General features: G+C 37.7%; 1 protein-coding gene and 1 long non-coding RNA gene across 2 annotated transcripts in view; one reads left to right on the top strand and one right to left on the bottom strand.

Moving 5' to 3' along the window:
- Window positions 1–24,394, top strand: part of LOC129427244 (protein NLRC3-like) — a 65,303-nt gene extending 40,909 nt beyond the window's left edge. The window contains exons 9-13 of the mRNA XM_073875837.1: window positions 5,576–5,749; window positions 6,204–6,377; window positions 6,671–6,844; window positions 19,336–19,509; window positions 23,838–24,394. Of these exons, the coding sequence (XP_073731938.1) occupies window positions 5,576–5,749; window positions 6,204–6,377; window positions 6,671–6,844; window positions 19,336–19,509; window positions 23,838–23,979 (838 nt within the window). The 3' untranslated portion in view covers window positions 23,980–24,394. The remainder of the gene's footprint in view (window positions 1–5,575; window positions 5,750–6,203; window positions 6,378–6,670; window positions 6,845–19,335; window positions 19,510–23,837) is intronic.
- Window positions 14,017–16,887, bottom strand: LOC129416431 (uncharacterized). Its single transcript, XR_012373147.1, has 4 exons — window positions 16,504–16,887; window positions 16,124–16,172; window positions 15,712–15,770; window positions 14,017–15,420 (listed from the first exon to the last, which is right to left on the bottom strand). It is a non-coding gene; the product is annotated as an uncharacterized lncRNA (long non-coding RNA).

Below are 24,394 nucleotides of genomic sequence, written 5' to 3'. Positions count from 1 at the left end.
TTGGTTTGTTTTGATTTAAACCTTCATAACCTAGAAAAATAAAGCTTAGTAGCACCATAAAACAAAATAATAACATGATAACATAATAATAAACATGTTTTGACAAAAATGTTAAAACATGGATTTATCTCGTTTTGCAACGAAACTCTTCATATATTTTACAACATCGCATTGATTACCCTGAAAATACCTTTAATTATTTCCCTGAATCGCTGTGCATATTAATTCGATTGTCACCTTTTAATGCTTAATCCAGTTCTGTACACACACAATTCAGTAATTTACGGGACTGACAACCGAATTAACCTGATAAGGAACACTGTGCCGTACACGGTACACCCCCTCCCTTGCACGTGAGGCTGCATTACGTCATTGTAACTTTGAAACTTTGTGGCACATCGTTTGAAAGCTTAGACATTCGGGATTCCATTAAGCGCACACACAAAGCATAATATGATTTATAGCAGTCAAAAACTGTAATCTAGTTGTTAGTTACCTGAACCGGGCAGCGCCGATTTAGGATATTTACTTACCTTCAAAATCTTCCCTTTATCCGCTTCGGTGAAATTGTCCAAAACAAATTGTTCATAAATCCCCAAAAGTCCAAGGAAATGGAATATTCAATTCAATTCAATTCAATTTTATTTATATAGCGCTTTTCACAAATGTTAATTGTTGCAAAGCAGCTTTAGATGAGTAGATGTAAAGGAGAACACAGAAAATCAATAGATAATATAAGCAGTAGAACATAGCGGCTAAGGTTAAACCGTACAAGCAAGCGTATTAATAGTGTTACATATACAGTAAAGTGCTAAGCCAAAGTTGGCTGACTCTCCCTGGGACTAAAAACCCCCTAGGAAAAAAACCCGGTGGGAAAAATCCTAGAAGGACAAAAACCCTTGGGAGAGATTAATATGTATATATATATAGATATAGATACGGTAGGGATAGGAAGCGGATTAAACTGGTTCAGCCGGTGGTCGTTGGTCGGGCATCAGCTAGGCATGACGTTGAAGGACAGCCAGTAGATCAGTGGTGCGATGACCTTCACAGCAACAGGAACTGGGTCTGTTTGTGTCATTGTCCTCGGGCCCGAGGACGAGACAGGGAGACAAAAACAGAGTTCTATTAGCGTAGGGGCCGTTCGCATGTAATGCAAGTGTCATACATTATGGTTGTTTAAGTCAGCTCGGTTCCAGACAGGCTAACTATAGCGGCAATAGTGTATTACCCATATGAGGTGTGTGAGTGCTTTGTTCTAGACAAAATAACTACTGCGGGAAAAGTACATTTACTGGACATATTTTATGTGAATGCTTTGTTAAAGAAGAATGTCTTAAGTTTAGATTTAAATTGATCGACTGTGTCTGATACTCGAACATTATTTGGTAAATCGTTCCAGAGCTTAGGGGCCAAGTAGGAATAGGATCTACCACCTTTAGACACTTTTGATATTCTAGGGATAATTAAGAGACACGAATTTTGTGAGCGCAGTTTACGTGGTGGATTGTATTCTGATAGTAGTTCTTTAATATACGAGGGCGCTAGGCTATTTAAGGCTTTGTAGGTAGTTAGTAATATTTTAAATTGTATGCGATATTTAACTGGTAGCCAGTGTAAAGATGCCAGTTTTGGACTAATGTGGTCATACTTTTTAGATCGAGTAAGCACTCTTGCGGCGGCGTTTTGAACCAGCTGTAGCTTGTTTACCTGATTTGCATGGCATCCCCCGAGTAACGAGTTACAATAGTCTATTCTAGAGGTCATAAAAGCATGGATGAGCTTTTTTGCGTCTGATGCAGACAGCATATGGCGTATTTTTGAGATATTTCTAAGATGGAAGACGAGATGTAAAGCTGGGTATCATCCGCATAGCAGTGAAAACTTATGTTATGTTTCCTGATAATGTCTCCTAGAGGTAACACATATAACGAGAATAGGACAGGGCCTAAAACTGATCCCTGTGGTACGCCGAATTTAACCGGGGAGTGATATGACTCTTCCTCATTTACATAAACAAAGTCATAGCGATTGGTTAGATACGATCTAAACCAGGCTAACGCCTGACCACTGATGCCAACATAGTTTTCTAGTCTACTGAGTAAGATTCTGTGATCTATTGTGTCAAAGGCTGCACTAAGGTCTAGTAATATAAGGATTGAGATTTCGCCACGATCGGATGTTAAAAGGAGGTCATTTGTAACTCTAAGCAGCGCTGTCTCTGTGCTATGGTGGGGCCTGAATCCTGATTGGAACTTTTCATATGTATTATTATTCGCTATGAATGTGCGTAGCTGGCTTGCCACTACTTTTTCTAATATTATAGAGAGAAAAGGTAGGTTTGAGATAGGTCTAAAGTTATTAAGATCTCCCTGGTCAAGGTTTGGTTTTTTAATGAGCGGTCTAATAACTGCTAGTTTGAAAGCTGTTGGAACGTATCCTAATTCAAGGGATGAGTTAAAGATATTTAGTACCGTGTCTGACACTACATGAAATACCTCTTTTAGTAATTTTGTGGGAATGGGGTCTAGTATACAGGACGATGATTTGGATGACATTACTAATTTAGAGAGCTCTTCTATTGTAGTAGGTTTAAATGACTCAAGATGTTCGTATGGTAATCTAGAGGTAAATGTACTATTGGGTATAGTGGTGGCCGCTTGCGTAGTTTCAATGTTTTCCCTAATAAACATAATTTTGTTGGTAAAGAAGTTCATGAAGTCATTACTATTGTGTTGGAGTTTACTATTTGTTTCTGTTTGTTCTTTGTTTCTAGTCAGTTTCGCAACTGTGCTAAATAGGAAACGAGGGTTGTTTTGATTTTCTTTAATAAGCGTACTGAGATAGGTAGATCTGGCGGTTTTAATAGCCTGTCTGTAGTGTTGAACGCTCTCTTTCCATGCTGAACGCCATACCTCTAACTTTGTGCTTCGGTAGTTTCTTTCCGTTTTTCTGGCTACTTTTTTAAGGGCTGCAGTATGATGATCATACAATGGAGCTGGCGTTTTTTCTTTGATTCTCTTTTTTCGAATGGGAGCAACGGCATCCAATGTGCTAGTGAAAACGTTGTTCAGGTTATCTATTATAATATCCAGATCTTCACCGTTATCTGCTACATGTTTCATTTGAGACAGGTCTGGAAGAGTGCTAATAAAGCTATCTTTAGTGGTGGAAATTATTGTTCTGGCTAATTTGTAGCATGTTGTAGACTGAGGGGTCCTATCTAGAAGTATCGTGTAAGACACAAGGCAATGGTCTGAAATGGCATCGCTCTGGGGTGATATTTCGATATCATCAGCCTTACTACTTCAATACACTTAGCACATGTAAACCCCTCTATGCTGACGGAAGAAGCTAAACTGTACATGTGGCAAGTAGTGCAGGTAACAATGACAAGCGGAGTCTTACCGTTTTCATGCTGGGTGATGGGGTCTCCGTTCGCCCGAACACTGTCCGTGAAGCTGCATCGAGACGGGTGTTTGCTCGCAACACGCCTCGGCCGCCTACGACGGTCTGTGGTCAGGGTGATGTTAGGGACGCTGACTCTGCGAAGGCCGGGTATCAGCTCATTCACAGCTTCCCGATCTGGTGTGGACAGATCAGAAAAGCATACATCGCATGAATCCGCCATTAGATCGCCAACGAGGGAAGGTTTAAGTAAACAGACGGTAAGAAATGCTAGATTTAGCCGGCACTGGCTGGTTATGCTAGCGTGCTATATGCTAGCGGGCTATATGCTAACACTGGGTGTTAAATCTTATCGCTTAGTAATACAATTCAGTCAAGGTAAAGTATTCCTAAGATAAACTAATAAGTTATATTATATAGATAGTAATAAGATAGTGAAAAAATAAGATTTAGCTGATAATCTCAACGGAGCTCCAAACTTGCGACTCCTCGTCTCTCTCTCTCAGCGTCTCTCTCTCTCTCTCCAAGCCTTTAAATCCAAAACGATTTGTTCATCTCACAATCTTGACGTTTCTGACCGAATGACGATATAAATAGTGTATACAATTAGTTCACTAACGGACATTCGTTCGAATCTCACTTTTCCTTCACGATTTCTAATGAATATATTCGGATGTTACATTTATTGTGCAACGTCTGAGGAACAAATACACCCCCTTGTGGAATTTCAGCCGTTCCATAAGAGGCTACCTCCTGCAAAATGCAGGTAGTGACAACCGCATTAACAGAAACTCTGCATAGTGTGTACATAACCGAACTTAACAGCTTGTAGTTAAAAAAGTGTTTAAACGTGCATCATGGACATGACAGGTCTCTCTTCTAAAAAAAATTGTCTAGAAGGGGAAAAAGTCTTCTGTATGCGCGCATTGCGCGGTGCAGAAAATTACAGAGGCTGGAGCGTTTGCTGACTAGTGTTGCCAAATTTTGCACAAAAAAACAGCAAACAAGAAAAATCCAATAATAAACCGAAATAAATCCAAATGCTTTACCTCAAGGATCAAAATATTGGGACCGGCACCTTCACACTTTATTAACACCAAAATCTTAATCCCTGCATGAGCCAAAAGCCTTAACGGTTATGCGTCAAAACGGTATGTACGTACAAAAAAGACGAGGACCTGGCAACACGGCAAGACAGCGCGCTTTGGAGCAGCCTCACAAATGCGTACAATGCACAACACCAAGATGGAGGTTTATTGCAAAACCTAACGCTGTTAAATTATTTTGGTCAAAGCTGTGAGTGATAACACACAAGAAAGCCGAACGTTGCGAATGTATAGTTATCTCTGTGTCAATCATCACATTTTTGGAAATGAGTCTTGTTCCGCACAGACATGTAACGAACATTCAGGGGATTCACTCCCTCATTTAAATGCGGTTGTCACTCCCGAAAGTTTTCAGTATGTATGAGGACTTTGCAAAAGATGGATGCACATCCTTGGAACTTGAAGAAGCCATTTTTATCTGTTATAATGATTGGAAGAGCTAGGACATTTTCAAAAAATCTGAATATGTGTTTGTATGATAAAGGATGTACTTATGTAACTCAGATGGCTTGGGGGTGAGTAAATCATGGATTCATTTACTTTTTTGGCCAAACTATCCCTTTAAAGCAACACTAAAGAGTTTTTGCTCCCGCTACAGATTAGAAGCGTAATTGTCCATTACCTCTGTCGTAAAAACTGCAGCATAGCTGGCTCTGATTGGATTGTAGGTCTGCAGTAAAGCAAGTTTTTGTAGTTTTCATTTGAACTACAGGACCCGATAGTTGGAAGCTTCTTTAGTGCGTTTTTGGCCAATAGAGGGCTGCAAAGCGAATGTGAAAGTGCCGTTCACCCTGTTTCGAGTGGATGAACGGCTGAAACGTTTTTGGAAACGTTATTTTAAGGTAAAAAAACTCTTTGGTGTGGCTTTAAGCCTTGGCTTGATGGAGATTGGGGGCAGAAGCGGCTTGCCCAGTGACTGCGGGCATAAGTTCACCACAGTAGTGTGCTTCACTTGAGGAAGTTTTATATAGCCTATCTTTTTCCGAAATGAATATAAACACAAAATCCTAAAAACCTTTTTTAGCTGTATTAAAACAACTGTGTGTCTCTGTTCTCTACAGGTTGGATCATTGTTATTTCACAATTGAGGGTTGTGTTGCTCTTACTTCAGCTCTGATATCAAACCCATCACACTTGAGACATCTGGATCTGTCTTATAATAATATAAAAGATTCAGGAGTAAAGTTGCTCTCTACTGTTCTGAAGGATCCTGACTGTAAACTGAAAACACTTGAGTAAGATTAATTGAAACTCTCTTTTCTTTGATCCTCCTTCCACTAATGCCTAATAACTTGAGCTGTGTCCGAACTAGATCCCTATACCCTTATATAGTTTAAATAGAATTGTCTGAAGAAACATCAATTTTAAGCGTGTCTGAAATGATAGTGCACTCATTTAACCCCACAATGCTGGCAAAGTTAACCACTACTCATCCACAGAGACTCGCGCTGAATGTTTTCTGGCATTTTTTGAACCATAAACCATGCAAACACATTGTATTTTACCAAATACACAAAATAACATTGTTTTTTAGCAATGAAATGGGTGCACTTTAACTTCTCCTGGCAGTTAAAACTGATAATGATATGATCTTCAAGTCTGCTTCAGTTGAGAGTCGGACAGATGGTGAAGAAGACTTCATTCATCACATCTGTGTGTGAACAAACTGTTTTTCTTTGTTGGCTACAGGTTGATTTATTGTGGTGTCACATATAAAGGTTGTGCTGATCTGGCTTCAGCTCTGAAAGCAAACCCATCACACCTGACAGAACTGAATCTGTCCTGGAATAATCTTGGAGATTTAGGAGTGAAGCAGATCTCTGTCGGACTGGAGAGACCTCACTATGAACTGGAGAAACTAAAGTAAGATTGTTATGGTAAAATATTTAAAATGACCTGATGATAAAAAGCTAAACATACATAAGGTAGAAAAATGTTTGATTAGAGGAATCTGATCGTATGACTGTATAAGAATATAAATATAAACTGATGAAGTTCATTTACTTTAAAATCTTACTTCAGTAAAACTCAAACACACATAAATAAAGATAAAATGAAAATGCACATAAACACTAAATGATGACAGGAAGAGAAGCAAATTTAACTGTAGATTTGATCTGTGGTGTAAACAAACTGTGTGTCTGTGTCCTCTTCAGGTTGGAGCATTGTTATATCACAGATGAAGGTTGTGCAGCTCTTAGTTTAGCTCTGATACCAAACCCATCATATCTGAGACATCTGAATCTGTCTTATAATAATCTTGGAGATTCAGGATTAAAGCGACTCTCTGCTCGACTGAAGAATCCTGACTGTAAACTGAAGACACTTGAGTAAGATTAAATATTAAACATTAAATATTAAACATCATGGCTGTGATAATATAGAGCTATATCACACGACTCTGAGAGCGATATTGCTTTTATACCAAAGTTTGATGGCACACGTTTGAGAGTTTTTTTTAATAGCCTCTTTGTTTGGGAACTACTTTCTTCCGCCACGGATTTGAAGGCCAGAATGACAGGTAACACTTTCGGCTGTTTTGAATCTCACAATAACTCAATGGACAGAACAGCAGTTTCTGAATGTTACCATTTCTTGGTCACAAAGTGTAGTTTTAAGATTAGTTCAGTCGAGAATATATATGTATAATATTCAAATCTGCAGTCAATTAGTAACGATAGCGCCCATTTGAACATTTGCTTAGAGTCGGACAAGACCCAGACGCACCAAAGGACGCCAGTTTTCACTTACCCCGCTGACCACAGCCTGTTCTGGGCTACATCTCTGAAAGGGATTCCTTGGCTCTGATGTAAGCCTATCTGTGTATGATTGCCAAAAAATGAAATCAAACCAGCGTCCGATGAAACCGTCTATAAATATCAGTGATATCTCACAACATGTTTTAATAGTCACATCACTTGAAAATAAATTACAACGAGATGTCACGAAGTTCCGTGGGATGGTCACAGAATTTTTTGCTAATTTTTCCGTGTCATTCTCACGGATCTCCGCATTTTTCGGTGGCCCTGCTACGGACTGTCCTTTTCCATGGCATTCTCACTTTAACTATTGGTTTATACTATTTTTTATTTATTTATTCTTTTATATTTTCTAAACTTTAAACAGTTGTCGCCTGGCGTTGGGGTTAGGGTTGGGTTTGGGTAAGGATGTCATTTCGTGTAAATCTAACCCTAAACTGAAGCGACAATGGTAAGAAAATAGGACAAAACAGTTGAGTAACCAATCCGTGAGATTGCCATGGAAAAGAAAGTCCGTAGCAGGACCACGGAAAAATGCGGAGATCCATGAGAATGCTACGGAAAATGAGCAAAACATTCTGTGACTATCCCACGAAAATTTGTGAGATCAGGCTGATAAATTATCAATTGTCCCAATGTAAGTATCCTTACCTGCAGTTCCAAACTGTGTTTTTGCATCCTTTTAATGGGATTGAAACGCCTAAACAAATCGGTCCAGAGAAAATAATTTTTGTCATGATTGTTTTTCCAAGTGTATTTTATTCGTCCACACGATGTGACATTATTGTGGTAACGTTACATCCTCGAAAGTTTACACCCAAGAGCGCTGATCCTCGACGGGCTTAGGGATAATCACTTCCGATTGGGATTCACAGACTGATTTATGAGCTAGGGAACTTATTGAGAAAGAGAAAGTTTTTAACAACAGCGTGTGTGTGTGTGTGTGTGTGTGTGTGTGTGTGTGTGTGTGAAATTTTTAGGAAGCTTCCCTTTCTAATACGACAGGGCGCATGCGCACGCGGCGACCGGCAGGAAAAGTTTGGCTGTCACTGTTCTAATCGTGTTTTATTGTTTTTATTTGTTTTTTATGTTTGGGAATAATATCCCAAGTGTTTTAACGGTGTGCGGTGCTTTTGACTGAAGTGTTATGGATGTTCTTCGTGTCGTAGCGCTATTTTTGTTACTTCTCCTATTCTGTTTGGATATCATCTCTGCCTGCTCGGCAAGGAAGCAATACAGCAGAAGTGAGCTGCTGCAATTGAACCTTGTGAGACCGGCTGGCGTGACAGACATCACGCTACAGATTCCGGGTTTTATCCGAAGATATCCTGACAACAACTATGGAGAAAAAGGGGGAAAGAAGAGAAGGAAAAGGGGAAAGCGAGGAGGCGTTCGGCTACGTTTGAGGAAGATGCGGCTTAACCGGCTCCCGCTGCCTTCAATGATTCTGGGGAACGTCCAATCCCTAAGAAATAAAACTGATGAACTTCAGGGAAATGCCCAATTTCTTAAGGACTATAAGGACTGTTGTGTGATGGCGTTTGCGGAGACATGGTTAACCGAACGGGATCAGGATTCAGATCTGATGATAAGTGGCTTTGGAGTACCATACCGCCTAGATCGGAACAGTAAGGTGACGAAAAAAACCCAGGGAGGAGGGGTATGTCTCTATATCAACCAACGATACTGCACTTCGGTAACAGTGAGAGAACGCATTTGTACCCCTGATGTGGAACTGTTATCAGTGTCGTTACGGCCCTTCTACCTGCTGCGTGAGTTTCCTCAGCTCTTCATTACAGTTGTGTATATTCACCCTAGAGCACACGCTCCATCTGCTTGTAAAACTGTATATGACGTAGTGCAAAAACTGCAGTCTATCTCCCCTGACGCCCCGGCTTTTGTACTGGGTGACTTTAATCATGTTTCCCTCAAGAAGTTGGTCCCAAATTTTTATCAATATGTAACCTGCCCCACCAGACGGGACAAAACCCTTGATCTTTGTTATGGGTCAGTAAAGGGGGCATATAAGTCACTCCCGCTACCTCCCTTGGGCCACGGAGACCACAATTGCGTGTACCTCATGCCCACATACAGAACTGTTTTGAAAAGGGAAAAGGTATCTACGAAGGACATAAAAAATTGGACAGTGGACTCTGTGCAGTGTTTACAGGCCTGTTTTGACTGTACAAACTGGGATATGTTCATAGAGGCATGTGAGGGAGATTTAGATCAGTTAGCCGATGTAACATGTTCCTATGCTGCATTCTGTAGGGACATGATTATACCATGCAAACAGGTAAAAATGTACCCTAACAATAAACCATGGGTTACAAAGTCTGTCAAATCCAGCATACAGGCTAAGAAATTTGCCTTTAAATATGGGACTGCCTCTGATTTGCATACAGCCACAAAAGACATGAAAATTGAAATATCAAGGGCTAAACAAAACTATAGAACAACTATGGAAAATAAAATGGCTGCAAATAACTTAGGCTCAGCCTGGTCAAGTATGAAAGCTATTGCAGGTATCAGTAATTCAAAAAATATAAGCACTGTCACTTTAGAAGGTTTTAATGCAGACACTGATCTTGCAAATGCTTTTAATAATCACTTTTTACGATTTGATAACTATGATTTTAGTAGAAAAATACAGGAACTTTACTATACACTAGCTGACCAGAACCATTTTATAATTGCAGAGGGAAATGTGGAAAAAGCATTCTCTTCCATAAATCCGAACAAAAGTTATGGACCGGACAACATCTGTGGCAGACTGCTTAAGTTGTGTTCTAAAGAACTCTGCCCAATTTTTAATTACATTTTTAATATGTCCTTACAAAATCAGCATGTCCCAAAATGTTGGAAGGATGCAGTAGTTGTTCCAGTTCCTAAGACAAGCTGCCCCAAAGCACTAAATGACTTCAGGCCTATCGCACTGACATCTATTGTCATGAAAACTTTTTAAAAACTAGTGAGAAGCGAAATTTTAAAGACGGTAGAACCTGATCTTGACCAATATCAGTTTGCCTATAGGCCACACAGAGGTGTTGAGGATGCCACAGTCACTCTCATGAATATGCTTTTTAAACATTTGGAAGGGAAGGGAACTCATGCTCAGCTTTTATTTATAGATTTCTCATCTGCTTTTAACACTTATAGTCCATTTAAAAATGTTCTTACTGTATTCGTCAGAAAAACACTATCTTTATGTCGATGTTCTCTGTGCGTGTGGTATGTGTTATGTCCTCCGCTCATGACAAAAAGAGTGGCCGGCAAAAGTATTAAAAAAATAATATTAGGTTGATCTTTAAGAGTGTGCGCTTCTCCCGCACACGCCCTTCGCCAGTGTCACAGAAATTGCAAAAAGCACAATCGGCTAAAGTTTTAAATATAACGTTGAGTTTTAAAAGTCAAAAGCATGCCGCAATCAAATTTGCTGCTGATGGACATGGACATGCAAATTTAATTTCTGTGCACTGAAGGCTGTTTTTTGAAAAGTGATTAAAGTGATATATTCCATAATATGATTTTGCACATCCAACATGTAATGGTTTTGTTATGTGTTCTGGTTGTATTCTGTGTATTTTTGTATTTTGGACTTTTATTTTGACATTCTGTTCTGGCTTTTATTTTGAGATACATCCTGCCATGTTTCACTTCACACTTCCTGTTTGTTCTTGTACATAAGTCACATCCTGTTCACCTGCTCCTGGCTGAATATTATAGAATAGTAAGCCAGCCTGTTACCTGCTCCTGATACCTGTTTGAATCTGTTTTTTGTTATCTGTAAACCTGTTGCCTGTATCTGTTCCTGTTTTGACCTGTGCCTGTACTTGGATATTGCCTGTTTTGCCGCCTGCCTTGAACTATTGGCTGTCTTTGGATTTATGATTTGGATTTACCCTTGTTGGATTTGTTTGCTGGCCCTTTTGGGATTTTACAATAAACACCTTTTGCACATGGATTCACCTCTTCTCTGCTTTCATTAAAGCACACACGTTACAGAATATTCAGCCATAACCCGGATCCAGCGAAGGTTAGTAACTTCCCACCAGCAACATGAAACCCATTTTCGCACTACTTGAACTCCGTCAGAACCACCGTCCGATCGAGGATTATGTGAAAGATTTCTTGGACTTAAGTTATCAGGTACACTTTAATGATATAACCCTGAAAAACCTGTTTTACAATGCCCTGGATCATAATCTGCGTTTGTGTATGCCACGCGATATGGATGTCTGGTCTCTAGAGCAATATATTGACTTTGCGTTGTTGTTGTGTGGTTCTCCGTTCACTGTGGGTGTGGTGGATAATGAACCAGGGAATATTCACCACACACCTAGCCATGTTCTGCCCGTTCTGCCTAAACCTGTTTATGTCATGCCTGATTCTAAAATGGCCGCCACCATGCTTGCTCCCAAAATGGCCGCCATCCTGCCTGTCCCTAAAATGGCCGCCATCCCGCCTGCTCCCAAAGTGGCTGCCACCCTGCCTGTTTCTGCACCTGTTTTTGAGAAAACAACCACAATTCCTACACCTGTGTTTCGGAGGGCTGTCATCACCACCACACCTGCACTTATGAGGGCTAGTATTCACCCTGCACCTGCCATTAAGATGGCCGTCATGCCTGAACCTACCACCGCTGAGGTATGTCTCATTGACTATGTAATCCCTGAATTTGCAATAGCCCTGTGGTGCGTCTGGTCGGCCTTCTGTTTTGTTGTTCCCGAGGTTCCTCAAGGCCCTGCATCTGAACCATCGGAACTATCTGATCTGCCCGACTCATCTGATCTGCCCCGACTCATCTGATCTGCCCGACTCAGCTGATCTGCCCGACTCAGCTGATCTGCCCGACTCATCTGTTTCGTCTGTCCTGCCTGATTCACCAGTTCCATCTAGCTCATCTGATTTGTCTGGTTCACCATCTGGGACATCGCCACCTTGGACAGTGGAAGCTTTCCCAAGTTTTTTTGGGGGGAGGGTAGTACCCGGACACAGGAAGGAGGCAGAGGACACCAAGGCGGAGGCCGAAGTGTGCTCGTACCCTTCCTCTCCTTGTGTTCCAGGTCTATTCCTGCTCCATAATATAGCTCCAAGCCTGCCCCATGACCCAGGTCCTAGCCTGCCCCATGGCCCAGGTCCTAGCCTGCCCCATGACCCAGGTCCTAGCCTGCCCCATGACCCAGGTCCTAGCCTGCCCCATGACCCAGGTCCTAGCCTGCCCCATGACCCAGGTCCTAGCCTGCCCCATGACCCAGGTCCTAGCCTGCCCCATGACCCAGGCCCGCATCTGCCTCATGACCCAGGCCCGCATCTGCCCCATGTTCCTGGACCATCCTGGCCTCATGACCCAGGACCTCTCCTGAACTGTCCTGCCATTACCAAGAGGTCCTGGCCCGCCCGCCCACCCTCTATTGGACTTTATGATTTGTTTGTTGGGCTCCGGGAGTCGCCCTTTAGAGGGGGGGTTCTGTAATGGTTTTGTTATGTGTTCTGGTTGTATTCTGTGTATTTTTGTATTTTGGACTTTTATTTTGACATTCTGTTCTGGCTTTTATTTTGAGATACATCCTGCCATGTTTCACTTCACACTTCCTGTTTGTTCTTGTACATAAGTCACATCCTGTTCACCTGCTCCTGGCTGAATATTATAGAATAGTAAGCCAGCCTGTTACCTGCTCCTGTTACCTGTTTGAATCTGTTTTTTGTTATCTGTAAACCTGTTGCCTGTATCTGTTCCTGTTTTGACCTGTGCCGGTATTTGGATATTGCCTGTTTTGCCGCCTGCCTTGAACTATTGCCTGTCTTTGGATTTATGATTTGGATTTACCCTTGTTGGATTTGTTTTGCTTTTGGGATTTTACCAAATAAACACCTTTTGCACATGGATTCAACTCTTCTCTGCTTTCATTAAAGCACCACGTTACAAACAACAGCTATATCATTACAAAGATAATACTGCATGTTTTGGCATTTGGTAGCATATTGCAGAAGTTTATATTTGTTACGTAATGAGATGGATGGTGTTCTTTTTAATTCTTTTTTTAGTTAATATTCACATAACTTATCGTCAAAACATGGATTAAAATAAAGAGACAAATTATATTAAACGAAATGCATTTTAAGCAAACATTTGAAGCAAACAAAACTTAATTTAAACTCGAAAATTATGTCTTATGACTCACTCCATTTGTACCGTCATATTAGCCTTCAATCCATTACAATATATGGCGTTTAAAATTACAGTCTACACTCAAAAAAATATTTAGGCCTAATTCATAAGATTTATGTATTTTGATTACATGTAGAATTTCCATCCATTTGGATTACATACTTCTAATCTAAAAAAAACAAATACACTTTATATGATAGATATTTTTTAGATATATGTAAATGAAACCAATAAAATTTATGTAATAGTTTTACTTAATCCAATGTGTTTTAAATGCATTAAAAAAAATGGATTATGCATTCTTTATTAATAAACCCAATTCACTTAAAATGCATTACATTTAGATATCTTACTAATAAACCATTTATATATTACTCCCCCATTCACCCTCCTAAGTCACAATATGATATAAAAAAAAAACCACAAAAAATAAAAGAAGAGACAGACCACTTTGTTTTACATTTTATCAATTTATTTAATACTTCAAGGCATTACTCATAAGGCAGCAAAAAAGAGCAGCTAACAACTAGCATGACAGCCATGGCTTATACACCTCGTAATGTGTGCAAAAATTAAATAAATAAGTGTGTTTCAGCCACAATCAACCTCAATCCACAAATAAGTGCAAACATTTTGAGCAAACAGGCTGCAGAAATACAAAAAACCCTGTAAAACTCGAGGTAGACATAAATCAGGGACAACAACATTACTTTAACATTTTCAGAAATCTGTGACATGATGTAATAATAGTTTAGAATGTAAAAAATGGCACATTGCTTAGTGTTTTGAGTGGCTGTGTGCCATTAACAATTTTCATGCATCTCTAATTACATGTTAGATATACATCAATTACATTTTTCAAAAACTTTTCAACTTTTAAAATTGTTAAAGCAATATTCCAATTTAATAAAACAAAAATCCCGATAATTTTCTAACCCCATATGTTTATGTTTTACTTTGTTCAGTCAAGAAGAAATAAAGTTTGAGTTAAAGATTCCAGGATTTTTCTCAATTTAAGACTATTTGACCTCAAGTTTACAGTTTCAATGCAGATTTAAAAGGGCTCTAAATTATACCGAATAAGGCATAAGGGTCTTATCTAGCTAAATGATTGTCATTTTCAAAAATAAAAATAAAAGAGGACTTTTAACTCAAAACAAATTTTCACTAGCTGTGTGACACGCTAGCATGACATAATTTAAACTACCGCTCCAGCGTTTACAAGCGAGGAGAAAGAGAAGCGTTCAGATGGTGTTGTATGCGAAATGATACTACTTAATGTCTTTGGGTCCGTTTATTATTTAAAATGGTCCACAAATGTGCGTTTCACATTTGTGATGTGTAAACTTCAACGTTATTACGTAGTACACAATGTCACACTGTGTATCACATGGATAATGCAAGACAAGTTGTTGCGTTTTAAAAGTTTTCTTGCCAAAAATTATAATCTTTTGAATAGATAAAACCCTTATGCCTCGATTGGGATCGTTTAGAGCCCTTTAAAGCTGCTTTGAAACTTAACTGTTGAGGTCCAATAAGGTCTATTAAATTAAGAAAAATCCTGGAATGTTTTTCTCAAAAAAAAAAAATTTCTTCTCGACTGAACAAAAAAAGACAAGCATTTTCGATGACAGACAGTAAATTATCAGGATTTTTGTTTAATGAAAGTGCAATATTCCTTTAATGTTAAAAAGTTCACTTGTAAATGTACAAAAATGTACCCACTTTGAGGGGGATGCATCAGCGTGTCTGTCAGGTATTCACTGAAGCATCTTTCAGTGATTGCTTGGTTGTATCAAGTCCAGTTCCATTAGGATTTTTTGAAAGGTCAAAGGTGCACCTGATGTTCTTCTGGTAGTTCAGTTTAAGTGCATAAATGAGTCCAAAAAGTAATTTCACACCCATGTGTGACACCAAGTAGGTTTTGCAGAACTTCCACTGTCTGTGCAATCCCCAACTCACCAATTTCACAATTCTGGAGAAGAACAACAACAAAAAAATCAGTCCCAATAGCAGTCACAGTGAAATTTTCAAAAATTTGCAGTCAAATTGTTTTACAAACTCAGATATTTAAAATATGTAGACTGATTCAAACACGTAAAATAATAGAACATTAGTCACAAAACCATCAAAAGACCTGAAAACAGATAATTACCTTGTTTAAACATCTAGTTATCCATAAGATATTTATATACACACACGTGCACATACATACATATATATAAATAAATAGATATAAAAATAGAGTAGGTTGACATACACTTACCACATATTCTTTAATGTGTCTCTCCATGCCTTCTTTGAGGTAGATACAGATGTCTTCAACTAGAACAAGACAAAAAACCCACATTATTTAATGATTTTCTTTAACAATATTTTATGTAGATATTATAATAGTTTTTATAGAGACAGATAAAGATTTTGTGAGACGAAGAGTATGTATTTTTCTGTTTCAGAAATATTGTGTCCCAACATGTGTGTACACTACCGGTGAAATGTTTGGAAATAAGCCTCTTATGCTTATCATGACTGCATTTATTGAAAAAAAACCCACCTGTTTCCAATATTGACAATAAATCATCATATTAAAATGATTTCTAAATGATCATTTGACACTGGAATGATGAAAATCCAGCTTTGCATCAGAAATCAATATCTTTGTAGCATAACTTACATACCCTGTCTAGCAGGTTGTCCCACCATATAGACGATGAAATTATGCTGTATCTGTAAAAAAAAAAGTTTTAGTTAGACACACAATGCACTCAACAACAGAGTATAATTGTAACATTCTTTTGTTAATAAAGTCACAGAGATTATGATTATTTTATTCTGATAAGCCTACAGTAGCCTATGACTTTATTTATTTCTTAGGTTTCAAACATTAAACCACAAAAATTAACCAATAAAAGCAACAGACATTGCAGGGTAACTTCCAACAGACCGTCTGTGTAGTGAGGTGTATTTTACTCTGAAACATGCAACGCGTCACACATGTAATTAAACAACAGACAATTATATTTTAGATAATCACATCAAACTTGTTAACTTTACTCACCTACAATTTGGCGATTGTAGACTAGTGAGATGACAAGTCCAATGCAAAATGGCGAAGTCCATGTGCTGTAGCGTCTATTTTTGATTTTGGCGCCACCTCCTGACTGGAGTGTGAATAGACGTCATTTCCGCTTCTACTAAAGTCAGTTTCCTGAAATTTGTATGTAAACCAATCTCATAGAATTTATCCGGTTTGTTTCACGGCTAGATTTATTTAATTCATATTCATACATTTTAACTGATTAAATCTAATACTTTTTAAATTGAACAGATTTATATATATTCTAATAAATCGGATTACATATATTTTAAAAACCGAGTATTTAAATAAAATCTAAATGATCCAAATACTTAAAAGCTAATATTGCCAGGAATCGTTTTTTTGAGTGTAATCTAATTAAATTGAAACAATTAAGAACATTACAACAATATTCAAACCCAACAATACTCAAACATAAATATAAAACAGACATTCTCTATTAGGATTCATGTTAAAAACAATCTGATATAGCGTTTATAATTGCTGCACTACGTTTACTATTATAAACCTCCGTTGCAAACCTGAATAAAAATAAATCACTTTCACTTTGAAAATGATGCGCTGTCACATTAAATCCAGCTCTTAGTGATTAAAATTTAACTCAATTATGGCTTAGACAATTCTCCTATTTCATGTTTATTTAGAAAATAATATTTTTAACTACGCCTATTAAGTTATTGTCCGTCTTAGAAATGCAATAGTTGTCAGCGGTCGCTATGCTAATATTTCCTTAAATAAAGCCCTTGCTTACCTTTTGTATTAACACAAATATTTTTCATTTTTCATAAAACATACAGTTTAAGGATCAGCATGAACGCTTTTTAGTGGCATGTGAGATCTTATACCTTGAAATGGCAAACTGTAGGGCTGTCGATTATTTGTGGTAACTTTGCATAGCAAACCCACCAAACTGATCCCAAACCAAAATGTTGACTACCCACCCATATCCATACTCGCACAATCAAATTAAAAACCACCAGAACCACCAAAATATGTGAAACATTGCATCTAATGTTACTAGGTCATGCTTGCACGCTGTTTTTTTAGAAGTGTCTCAATTTTACTTAACACAAAGTAATTAACAGTAGTTTTATATTAATTTACATTTTACTACAGTGTTAATAACTAAACATGTACAATAAAAAAAAAAATGGAAAAGTGCTGACGGTGGGGCCCCCTAGGGTACTCATGGGCCCATATGCCTGGCATACTCTGAACCCCCCCTAACGGCGCCCCTGGTGACACTTATCAGAAAACTTAATTGACAAGTATTTTCTCAAAAGTCTTTAATCTTTTACAGTGGTATTTATACTGCCATGTTAGAATAACTGCTGATTCAATTGCGATTGAAAATAAAAATTTCTTCAAAATCCGCAGATCCAAGAAGTAACCGGTATCAAATGATCCTCAGGAAGACAGGCAGATCAATTGTAAAATCCAAACCGAAACGACAAAAAACCCAAGACCCAACCAAGAGAACGAACTAGCACACAGGAACAAATCTGACAAACACAAGACGAAAGACAATGAGTATAAATTGGCACAGATGATGAGTGGCTGCTGGCGCTGATAATGAGCTGAATGGTCATCAGCGACCACACCCACGTGCAAACACACCCACGAAGCAAGCCGGTGAATTCATAAACCGTGACATCTGCCAGATATATTTTTTAACAAACAAATTGAAAATGATGAATAAAATAAAACCAAAATAGTTGTCAGAAAATGTATAACAAACAACTAAAATTTACCAATTTGCTTAAAAACGAAGGCATAGTTAACTCCATATAGTTTACTCCAGTGGTAGACATACCAAAATACATAAATAATTCTCTAAATATGCAAACTTTAGATGGAATGTGCACTGCTTTAAAATATCAGGAGTCACACATAAGTGTGCTTGCATAAATGAATGTGTTGAACACATGAAAGATTTAGATTATTGATGTGTACAAGCATTTCTAACAAAACACACTGGACTAATATTGAATCCGGAGGATTTTGACTGTAGTGTTTGTAAAAAATCCATTGCATGGTTACTCAAGACTAAATAGGAATTTAAAACATTAATGTGTCCTTAATATTTTTACTTCACCTTTATGGTACTTTTTGTCTTTTCTGCTCTGGACAATAGTTTTAAATCATATCCATATATCAGACGCATGGTCTTGGTCGGTGCGTCAACGGCATTGGGGAGCTGCACAAACCGACTGACAACTGAAATTAAAGTATCGTGAGAACATACTGCTTGTTATGATTTCGAATTGCTCTTGCAGCACTATGATGTCACTCGCCAATTGGGCTGCCCTACTGAAAAATCCAGCTTAAACCAGCACAAGCTGGTAGCTGGCTCTAGCTGGTTTAAGGTGGTTTACGCTGGTCCTACCAGCCTGACAAAGCTGGTCATGCTGGTGGGCCAGCTGGTATTCCAGCATGACCAGCTAAGTACAGCTAGACCAGCTTAAAATGTGTCCAAAACACAGTTAGACCAGCCTGCTACACCAGCAAAACCAGCTTCCAACACCAGCAAAACCAGCTAAAACCAAGCTGGGGACCAGCTAAAACCAGCTCACCAGCTTATGCTGGTCTTAGCTGGATTTTTCAGTAGGGTGTGCAGTGCAGTATGAAGTTAGAAGCAGTGGTTCGAGGCCCTATGCAGCTTGCGTATAGGGAGGATTGGCTCCGCTTATCAATATATCAATATTTTATATAATGGGGATATTTTATACATGCATACATTTTTATGCCAGTCCAAAAGTTTGAACTAATGGAGTTGTTGTTGTTTTTTCACAGCTTGAAATTTTGTGATATCACATCTGAAGGTTGTGTTGATCTGAGTTCAGCTCTGAGATCAAACCCATCACACCTGACAGAACTGAATCTGTCATTTAATAATCTTGGAGATTCAGGAGTGAAGCTGATCTCTGATGTACTGAAGAATCCTGACTGTAAACTTAAAAAACTGGAGTAAGATTGTCTCTCTGTCCTTTTAAACTTGGTTTTTATAGCTGTGCTTCATATTTTATGCATCACTCAATATTTTGTTTTTAGTTTTTATTAGGGCTGTCAATAGATTAAAAAAATTAATCTAGATTAATCGCATGATTTCATGAGTTAACTGCGATTAATCGCAAATTAATCGCACATTTTTATCCATTCTAAATTTACCCTAATTTAACACTTTTCAGGGTTTTAATATTCTAATCATATATACATATATAGATGCTTTACGCAAATGTATGTTAACAACAGCCTGTTTACATTTTAACAGAATCACCAGCCATTGTTTTGTATATGAATTATTTTCCTTTCAGAAGATTTTTCTTTCTCCATTTTTGTTTGCTGCTGCATCATTTGTGACCTGTGCTGGCAAGTTGAGTCGGAATTAGCAAATTAAAAAAAAATAGTTGTTCATATTTTGACATTCTCTATTAAAACATAGAACAATGCATGATTTGTTGAAATATAACAAAATATGACATAACTACACATGTTTGAAGTTGAAAGAGTCAAATTACCACAAACATTTCCACATCCATACATTATATTACAACATCAATACCTTAAAATCACTGGTAAAACTAATAGATTTAGCACACACAAAGCAAAAACATCATCAATGTTTGTTCAACTTTTTTTCCTTTTGTTTGATTAACATTGAGACAGACTGCTTAAAATCTAAGTGATCTAATATAATGTTACACATCAGATAGTTTTACCCAGCAGTTAACCAAACATTTACTTAAAACATAACAGATTATAGAGCCTACCTGCGTGAATTCTTATCAAAACAGATATTTGTAAAACTGTAATTTTGTGTAGATGTCTATATATCCGGGTCGCGCACTAGCGCGTCTGTGTGCACGCACTTCAGATGTCAGTCAGTCAGCGTGAGGAGATCGCTTTTGAGTCTTGTCGCTCTTAATAACTCTTTAACATTAATCAGGTACCGAACTTTATCTCTCTTAATGACTCTTTTAACATGCAGTCTATTTTCTAAGTCATGCATAAAAGCGAAACCAAAATGAATTGAGACGCATCTTTGCATTAGATGAAGCATTAGGAGGACGGTAACGTTACACCTCTCAGACGTATAAATAAAGATCATATCAGATGTCCAACAAGCATTTAGAGCATTGGATTTGGTAGACGATTTGCTTAATGTTCTTATTTCTATGAAAACTTTCGACTCATTTAGACAGGTTCACATTTGTCTGCGTCTCTGTTCATTCAACTATGGGCTGGACCAAGGGTCAAACAGAAATTGCGCGTTGCGTTAATCTCCGTTAATAAAATTAATGGCGTTAAAATGAATTTGCGTTAATTTTGACAGCCCTAGTTTTTATACGTGCGTAAACTTTACTTAAAATCACAGCATAACGTAGTGCTATCACTTAAATAAAATAAATGTTTTATGCTTTAGTGCGAGCGTCTGATATATGCGCACTCTTCTCTAGCAGCATGAGCGTTTTCCTCTGCTCTACATAGAGCAGAAATATGAAAATTTATCATTTTAATTTAAAAACATAAATAGTTAATACCCAACAGACTTACATTTAGAGATCTCCTTATTTTCCTACTTAATAATGTGCATTATGTATGAGTAAATATTTATTTTAGTGTAGCTATACTAGACGAACGCATGTTTTTTCATGCCAGTTTTGTTATGAACACCACAGTTAGGGCTATTATAATGAGGACATAGAGTAACCATTGTCGGAGTGTTTCATGGCTGTATTTCCACACTTTGAGATTTGATGATAAAAAGGAATCATAATAAAGGTTAAATATATCATTATTTACACTGTAGTTATCTAATGGTAGGGTATTTGATGCTATCTTCTATTCTTACACTCCCATAGTGGACAATGTGACAGCACTGATTAAACATTAAAACTTATTTTTGATTTAAGATTTAACAAAAAGATGTAGGCCTATAAAACAATTATCACTCAATACAAGCACAAATAACACTGTTGGATTTAATCTTTATGATAACGTGGATATGGAATGAAATTATGTGTATGTGGCATCTATTTATAATCGTTCGTCAGACATTTACTTCTTCAAACTCACTTAAATTCATGACCTCACCATCTGTCTCCAGAATGTACGCACGGCTCAGAGTTTGCTTCTCCCATCAAGTTTGTTTTTATAGATCACAACCTTTTTTGTGGGAACTGCGTATCAAGGTTATTATAGTTTTGCTTTTTTAAATTAGTTTTTATTTTAGTATCGTTTTCAATTTTGCTTTAAATTTAAGTTTAGTTTTAATTAGTTTAATGAATGGTTTTGTTAGTTTTAGTTTAGTTTTTATTTTGCAAACACATTTCTATTTAGTTTTTATTTTATTTAGTTTCAGTTATAGTTTTAGTAATTATAGTTAGCAGCTAACAGCAGCTAGACTGTCTGACATATTTATCAGTTAACTGATGTTGCTGTCAGCCCCAGCTAACCTCACATGCATAAAGCACCATCTACAAGTAAAGACTCCTCAAAAGTTTGTAAACATTGCAATGTCTCCGGGTGGGCGGGGATTAGTTGGAGGCAAAAAGAGGCGCAGACGCAATGCTAACAAGCGTAAGCTAGGACGTTTTAGGAGGGATTTATTTAACATAGATGCAGAAGAAGGTTCGGAACTGTCCGAATATGTAAAGTTACTGACTCTGCGTGACAGCTATTTTTGTAAATTAACTCTGTAACAATTAGTTCTTGTATCTTGTTCTCATTGTAAACATTTGTTTTGGATATTTCCTACATATGAAGTATTTTCAGCTGGTTTGGGGAATTTTGTCAAGGCTTACTGTCTAATGTAACCTATCGCTGGGCTAACCAGCTTAGCAATGGGGATTATTTTAAGAGATCATTAATAAAAGGATGGCACACACATCTATCGCTGTATGTTTGTTTAACATTTAAGCTAGCTAGTGCACTGACGGTTGACTTATCATCACCTATAAAACAGAAACTTTCTGATTTGTACTAGATAAGACCAACACACCAATACATGCATAGATTATTTTACCTGATATGAAGTGCGATGCAAACACAAGCATTATTTGCGATCGTCTCCGTCCATTCAACCATAACGGTCTTCTTTATTTCTGTGAAGGAATGTCTGCCGGGATCCGGTAAAACTTTAGTTTTGAACCAAAAGTGCTGTTACTTCTATTTTGGCAGCCAAAAACACAAGACGACGGCATTTTAAAGTCAAAAACTCAAACTTTTAGTGCGCCTGCTATGAGTTTTTATGTTTTGCCTCTAGCTAGAGCGGTGACGTCACAGTGACGTAGGCGCTTAAGGGGTCTATTATAAAGCCTGTTCAGATTTTCCGCCACGGGATGAGAGCATATTAATTACGAAAACGAATACTTATTTTTGATAATTATTATTTTATTTCAGTTAGTTTTTCAATAACTGTTGCTCGTTTCGTTTAGTTTTAGTTTTTCGTTTATTAAGAATTTTTAATTTTATTTCAGTTAACAAAAATGTTTTTTAGCTGATAGTTTTAGTCTTAGTTTCAGTTTTCGTTTACGAAAATAACCTTGCTGCGTATGCCTGTTTCCAGACCCGTTTTGTGCGTACACTTCATAAATGAGGCCCCGGTCCTGGATTCTGATTGGTCAATATTAATAATTAGTAAATTGGGTATTACATGACTGCTTACCAAATAATAAATAGACATGAAATAATGAAATAATATGTTTGAAATAATTTGTTTACATATGGAAGAAATCAACCCATCCTCACCCCATGTCGTCAATATTTGACGACACTTGACCATTCGTCAATATGTGACGGGGAGGGTATACCTTTCGGGTCATTTTTTGACAAACTGGGGACTTCAATACTATTACGTCCGTTGCATTCTCTTTCCTATTTTCTTACCATTTTCGCGTCGGTTTAGGGTTAGATTTACATAATGACATCCCTACCCAAACCTAACTCTAACCCCCACGCCAGGTGACAACTGTCGTACCTAACTCTAACCCCAACGCCAGGTGACAACTGTTTTATTTCGCGTACACTGTTTAATTTTGCGTAATCTAACCCTAAACCAACGCGAAAATGGTAAGAAAATAGGAAAGAGAATGCAACGGACGTAATAGTATTGAAGTCCCCAGTTCGTCAAAAAATGACGCGAAAGGTATACCCTCCCCGTCACATATTGACGAATGGTCAAGTGTCGTCAAATATTGACGACATGGGGTGAGGATGTGTTGAAGAAATTAGAAGTTTTCCAGTGAATCTGATGTGAGTGTTTAAACTAAAGTGTGTGTTGTTTTTCTTCACAGCTTGAGTTATTGTGGTATCACAGCTGAAGGTTTTGCTGCTCTGGATTCAGCTCAGAAATCAAACCCATCATCACAACAGACAATTCTGGACCTCTCTGGAAATAATATGAAATATTGTAAACCTAAAGTTTATCCTTATTAGACCATTACTGCAGTATCAAAAATAGTCTTTATTTAGGTTAGTGCAATCCATTTTTTTATTTACTGCAGTTAGACATAAACAGTTCTATTGTATACATTTCACATTAAGCAGGCACTTTTTTCCAAAGCGACTAAAAAAAATTGTAGGAAACAATAAAGCAATTTGCCATTGAAAGCCACTAATACAAGAAGTGCTTATACTAAGTTACAAGTTTGAACTATTTCGAAACATTACATGTTGAGAGAGAAGAGAGAGTTAGTCTTTTTTTCAGATAGAAGAGGTGGAAATGCAGTCAATATCAATTTGTCAAGTATTTTTGGAGAGTTGAGTTTTAGTTGTTTTTAAATGTTGCAAGAGATGTGGCTGACTGGATTTCTAAAGGAAGATCCTTTGATCTCAAAGATACGAGTTGTTG

The sequence above is a fragment of the Misgurnus anguillicaudatus genome, chromosome 14 (genome assembly GCF_027580225.2).
Source record: "Misgurnus anguillicaudatus chromosome 14, ASM2758022v2, whole genome shotgun sequence".
NCBI lineage: Eukaryota > Metazoa > Chordata > Actinopteri > Cypriniformes > Cobitidae > Misgurnus > Misgurnus anguillicaudatus.
The sequence above is the reverse complement of the archived record's forward strand: the minus strand, read 5'-3'. Positions and strand labels throughout refer to the sequence as shown.